This window comes from Maniola jurtina, chromosome 5 (assembly GCF_905333055.1).
Source record: "Maniola jurtina chromosome 5, ilManJurt1.1, whole genome shotgun sequence".
Lineage (NCBI taxonomy): Eukaryota > Metazoa > Arthropoda > Insecta > Lepidoptera > Nymphalidae > Maniola > Maniola jurtina.
The window spans coordinates 1715001-1720274 of NC_060033.1; the positions used below are offsets into that span (position 1 = coordinate 1715001).

Here is a 5274-nt window from a genome sequence, read left to right on the forward strand (position 1 = left end):
CACGCCCGCCAGCTAACACCAACACAGACGAAGCCCACTCGGATGCTTTACAGACATTTTTCTATTTACATAATAGTATGTACAAAAATAAAATCTTCAAATGAGAGTTTGACAAATCCTTTACTTGTGCTATAAGAACCTACTGCTACCCACCGAATTTCATAATTTTATGTCAACGGGAAATACCTATCCTATAGAAATTGATTCCCTTGACAGGTTTCAGGTTCAGGTTTTATGAAAAATCCCTAGGAAACTCTTAGATTTTCCGGGATAAAAAGTAGCGTCCATGCAAAATCAGTTTAATGGATGGGCCGTGAAAAGCCGACAGACAGATCTTAAGTACCTACTGATACGGATTTTCAATTAAAAAAACATGTTAAGTAAATGTTTACGAAAAAGGAAAATCCTAGTCAATAGATAGACAGTAAATAGATTTGAAACTACTCAATAGATAGATAATAAATACGTTTGAACGACAATCAAAGCTAGACTAGTAATTACTGTCTCACGTTTATTTTCACGTGTATCTAGACAAAGATTTAACACATTCTTATAAACAATTAATTAATTTTATAGATCAACTTTCAGAGTTATGCGCTTTTCAAGCAATTAAGGTGGCATTTTTGTCTGAAGTTCTCTATACCTAATATGCTCAACGATCTGTGAAGTCTGCTAATCCATCCTTTGCCAGCGTGGAGGACTATATGGCTTAAGCCCTCCTCAATTTGAGTGGAGAGTCTCCACGGGCCCACTATTGGGCTTGGGTCTGAAGTAGAGACCCATGTACATGCGCAATATTGGGCCCGCGATGAATCGAGTTGATTTTGATGATGACTCTAATGAAACGTAACAACTCTGTATGGTTTCCTGCACTTTAGCTAAGTTTTACCAGGTACCCTGGCCTGCCTGTTTATATTATTAGAATGAATCCTTTAGCAAAAACCTGTAACTAGCTTTAACCGAACTAAATTTAAGACTAGGTAGATACATTGCGTAAACAGCTGTTGGTTTTCAAAAAACATATATTAAGTCGAGGTTATTATAATTTCTTAATAACACAGTTCCATGGTATTACTTATGTAAGTACCCATACCCAAACATTATTTTGCGTTCAGAACAGAGTAACTGCTGAGTTTCTCGCCGACTCTCCTTAGTAGAATGTACTTTCCGAATCGGTAGAGTGCGTGGCACAAATTGTCCTGCATGTTTTTTCTTTTCAATAAAATAGGATATTAAAATTTTACTTACCACTACTTTTGTATACGACGAAAACAACTCTGACGAACATAATCAACAGTAAAATGAAAATGGGTAACATTCCCATAATCCTCCCAAAGTCCATATTTTCATCCGCACTGTCCTTTCTATTTTCCTCTAATTCTAGTGCACTGTCATTAATCTCTCTTATTAAAACGTCATTTACTTCTATCCTTTCCATTTTCACTTATAGTTCTGTGATATAATTAATTTTGGAAAAGTATTGTAAAAAAAATATTTTTGTCAAAATATTTTACGACCACAGCCTCACTTTTCTTTGCAAAAAAAAAAAAACTTTTATTTAACTTAAGTTTTATTCCAAAAAATTTATTTGTCCCTTTTACGATCACAGCTTCACTTTTTTAATTATTAAAAAAAATAAACTGTCAATTTTAATTACGTTTTTTTTTTTAATCTGTATTTATGCAACAGAGTTCCGCAACGCGTCGAGACTGTTAGCCGCCTTGAGTAAAATGCTACTACGACCGCAAGTGCCACTAATAATTCTCTTATCGGGAATTCATTTTTTAAACACTCAAATTGTTAATGTTTCTCTTTTCGAAAGATGGTTGATTGCAATTTAATGATTGATAGATATATCACGTCTACCTGTTATAATCTGCCAGGAAATTGATATGGGTAGGCAAGTTATACCTACTTAATATGAAAAAGACTTGATTTAATAATATCGAAAACATGTTCGTTTCTAATCGGTCCAATCTTAGATACCTACGCATAGATAGATGATTATTTTTAGACACGCATAATTAATATTACCTATGTGTTCGTATAAGTATCACTAAGCTAATTTTATTAATGTGGTAGGTACCTCAGCAACTTAAGGTTTTAATAAATGGTATAGAATAAAATGACGTAATTTTTTCGTCTCAATTTCATCTTTTATTTCAAAGGTTATGGGCACTTGTCAAGTTAAATCGTCTGCATACTTTACTACGAATACATCATTAGCTCTTTTTTACCCGACTACGGCAAAGCCGAAAGGAAGGGTTATGATTTTAGCAGTCTATGTATGTATGTATGTATATATGTAAATATGTATGTATGATTGTATCCAGATTCGGTGTGTTCCACCGTAGCGCCTAAACTACTGGGCCGATTTTGATGAATGAGGTGTCAATCGATTTTTAGAAGTCCTAGTATTTAGCTACTATGCTAAGTTAAAAAAAAATTAAAATAGCAAGCAAACGAGCAATCGAGTCACCAGCCGGGCGATTGAAAAATGCATCTTAGCGAACGATAACTTACCGAATCGAGTGTTCTGAATCGTCCGACTGTGTTGAGTGATTAGCACTGCCTATGAAAATTTGCAGCAGAGGATCCTCTTGCCTGCCTTTCAGGAATTTGTTGATCCGCCCCTTAGATAAACACCTCCCTTGATTAACCCCAGGTTAGCTGTTATAAGGTAGGTATGGAGTGGAGACCACGAACCAACAAGCGCAGTATGAGATAACCACCAACCCGCTGGACTGACGACCGAAGTGGGTGCCATATCCTTATGGCACCCACTTCGGTCGTAGGCGGAGGGTCGTATGTTATGGCGCACTCTTGGGAAGACCTATGTGTCCAACAGTGGAGGCAGACAGGCTGACTGATTGATTGAAACCTAAAAGACCCTAGATATTCTTAATCGAGTTATATGAGAATCTGAGGAGGTTATCATCCCACGAAAATCCCTACCATAAGGCATGTGATTAATGGTAAAGGGGCACGACCCTCAACAATGAGAAGCAGAGAGAGAGAGAGAGAGTTAAAAATTAAAAAAAAATCTTTTCCTGGTTCTCTGTAGATACCTATACTACGCCTTATAATATCCGGGTTATTATCGCTAATATTATCTGAAAATTACTATAATTTTCTTAATCTTTCGTAAGTACCTACTGCCGTAGCATCAATTATTATTAATGTTTAATAATGCATAGGTAGCCTAGGTAGGTAGGAACAAAGAGTAAGGTTTAAAGTGCATTGTCGTCACTGCGCATGCAAAACCCGCTAAGTGTTTTTTAGGATTTTCATTTTTGATGGCGTACATGTAAATTCCCGTTCTCTAGCATAATATGTGCTAGTTCAAGAAATAATCTTTTTAGATATGTGATTTTGATCTAAAAGCAAAGCATATTCTTTTTAAATTTTTTTTAAAAGAGTCTCCTGAAAGCTTGTGATTTCCCACATAGCGAAATTTTCATGCGCAGCGACGCTATGTAAAATTATTCTAATCTCTGAAATCTGAATCTCACACATGAAATCGATTTTCCGTGAGTTTCTAAAGTATCGAAAAAGTTATTATTTTGCATCATGATGAAAAGGTAGTCTCGACTATGATGTGACTGTGGCTGTGACATGGGAACTTTACCTAGTTACCATAGTATCAGTAAATACTTGAGAAAAATAAGGAAAGTGTAGGTATAACCTCAGATTTATCCAGAAATCTCTTACTTACGTCATTCAAAACCAAACATCTCCAAATCAAATATTAAACAAAAAACTGTCAACAATGTACTTACCTACTAAAAATACCAGATAAATTCAAACTTTAACTAAAAGGCAGTAAGGATCAAAAGAATTGACAACGAACGGTTTTTAACAGCTTGTTATCTTATAGACTTTAGTAAAACTTGGTCAACTAGGTAAATGAGGTTTCGAAATTGTTCGAAGGAACATTTCCACATAGTATAGGTACCTATCTAGAACAGAAATGAAGAGATTAGTAGGGGAACCAGAGTAAACGAAATAGTTCAACAAAGGGTTACGAAGCTGAATTAGTGGCAATGGGCGGGGCACTTAGAAAATTTGATAGGGTTTATCAATTGATATGATCGATGGTGGTCCCAAGGTGCGACTCACGAAGAATGACGACGTCGCAATAGAAAAAGCAGCGTTGGCACATGAGTAAATATCCCTCTAAGTAAACTGACGATATCAAACACGTCGCAAAATTAAAAGGTGGCGCAAGCCGCAAGACCATGTGGAAGTCCTTATACTTTACCTGAGACCTAATGTCCAACCATGGATGACTATCTGTGACTTGAGGTATAAAACCGGCCAAATGCGAGTCAGACTCGCGTACTGAGGGTTCCGTACTCGGGTATTTTTTCCAACATTTTGCACGATAAATCAAAAACTATTAGGTATGCATAAAAATAAACAAAAATTCGTTTTAGAATGTAATCAGTTTAGGCTGTTTTGCTTGGAAATGAGTGCAAGCTTATATTCAGTGATCGAAATCATTGAACTTTGTACTCATTTTCAGTACAGTTTTAGGGCGTTTTGCTTGGTTGCAGTGGGCCTAAAACGTTCGGATTAAAGGGAAGTGTAATTGCTTAATATAGGTACCTACAGTTTGCTTGACAGCTCCTTATTATTATAATAAATAAGAGGCTTGCGTCGTCAGTTCCATCCATCCATCCATCCATCCATCAGCCTGTAAGCGCCCACTGCTGGACATAGGCCTTTCCAAGAGCGCGCCACCAAACACGGTCCTCCGCCTTCCTCATCCACCCGCTCCCCGCCACCTTCTTCAGGTCATCGGTCCAGCGGGCTGGAGGTCGTCCCACACTGCGTTTAGCGGTACGCGGTCTCCACTCCAGAACACGTCTGCCCCAACGGCCGTCGGTTCTGCGACAGACATGGCCTGCCCATTGCCACTTCAGCTTGCTAATCCTCTGAGCTATGTCGGTCGCTTTTGTTCTCCTGCGAATTTCCTCGTTCCGGATTTTATCCCTGAGAGTAATACCCAACATAGCTCGCTCCATAGCGCGCTGAGCGACTTTTAGTTTGTGGATGAGGCCAACTGTCAGTGTCCACGTTTCTGCTCCATACGTCATCACAGGTAGGACACACTCATTGAAGACCTTAGTCTTAAGGCTTTGCGGTATCGACGATTCGAAGACCTGACGTAGCTTTGAAAATGCTGCCCAGCCCAGCTGGATTCTTCTGTCAGCCTCCTTGTCGAAGTTGTTTCTACCGAATTTTATAATCTGGCCGAGGTAGTTATATTCC

The 5274-nt window shown here is 38.1% G+C and overlaps 1 protein-coding gene and 1 long non-coding RNA gene across 2 annotated transcripts in view; one reads left to right on the top strand and one right to left on the bottom strand.

Annotated features, from left to right (window-relative positions):
• LOC123865481 overlaps positions 1-1530 on the bottom strand; it is a 35629-nt gene extending 34099 nt beyond the window's left edge. Inside the window, exon 1 of the mRNA XM_045906537.1 lies at positions 1249-1530. Within this exon, the coding sequence (XP_045762493.1) occupies positions 1249-1438 (190 nt within the window). The 5' untranslated portion in view covers positions 1439-1530. The remainder of the gene's footprint in view (positions 1-1248) is intronic.
• The window catches only part of LOC123865493, a 19496-nt gene extending 15122 nt beyond the window's left edge, over positions 1-4374 (top strand). Inside the window, exon 3 of the long non-coding RNA XR_006795977.1 lies at positions 4333-4374. This is a non-coding gene — a long non-coding RNA (uncharacterized LOC123865493). The remainder of the gene's footprint in view (positions 1-4332) is intronic.
• The last annotated feature ends 900 nt before the right edge of the window (positions 4375-5274 follow it).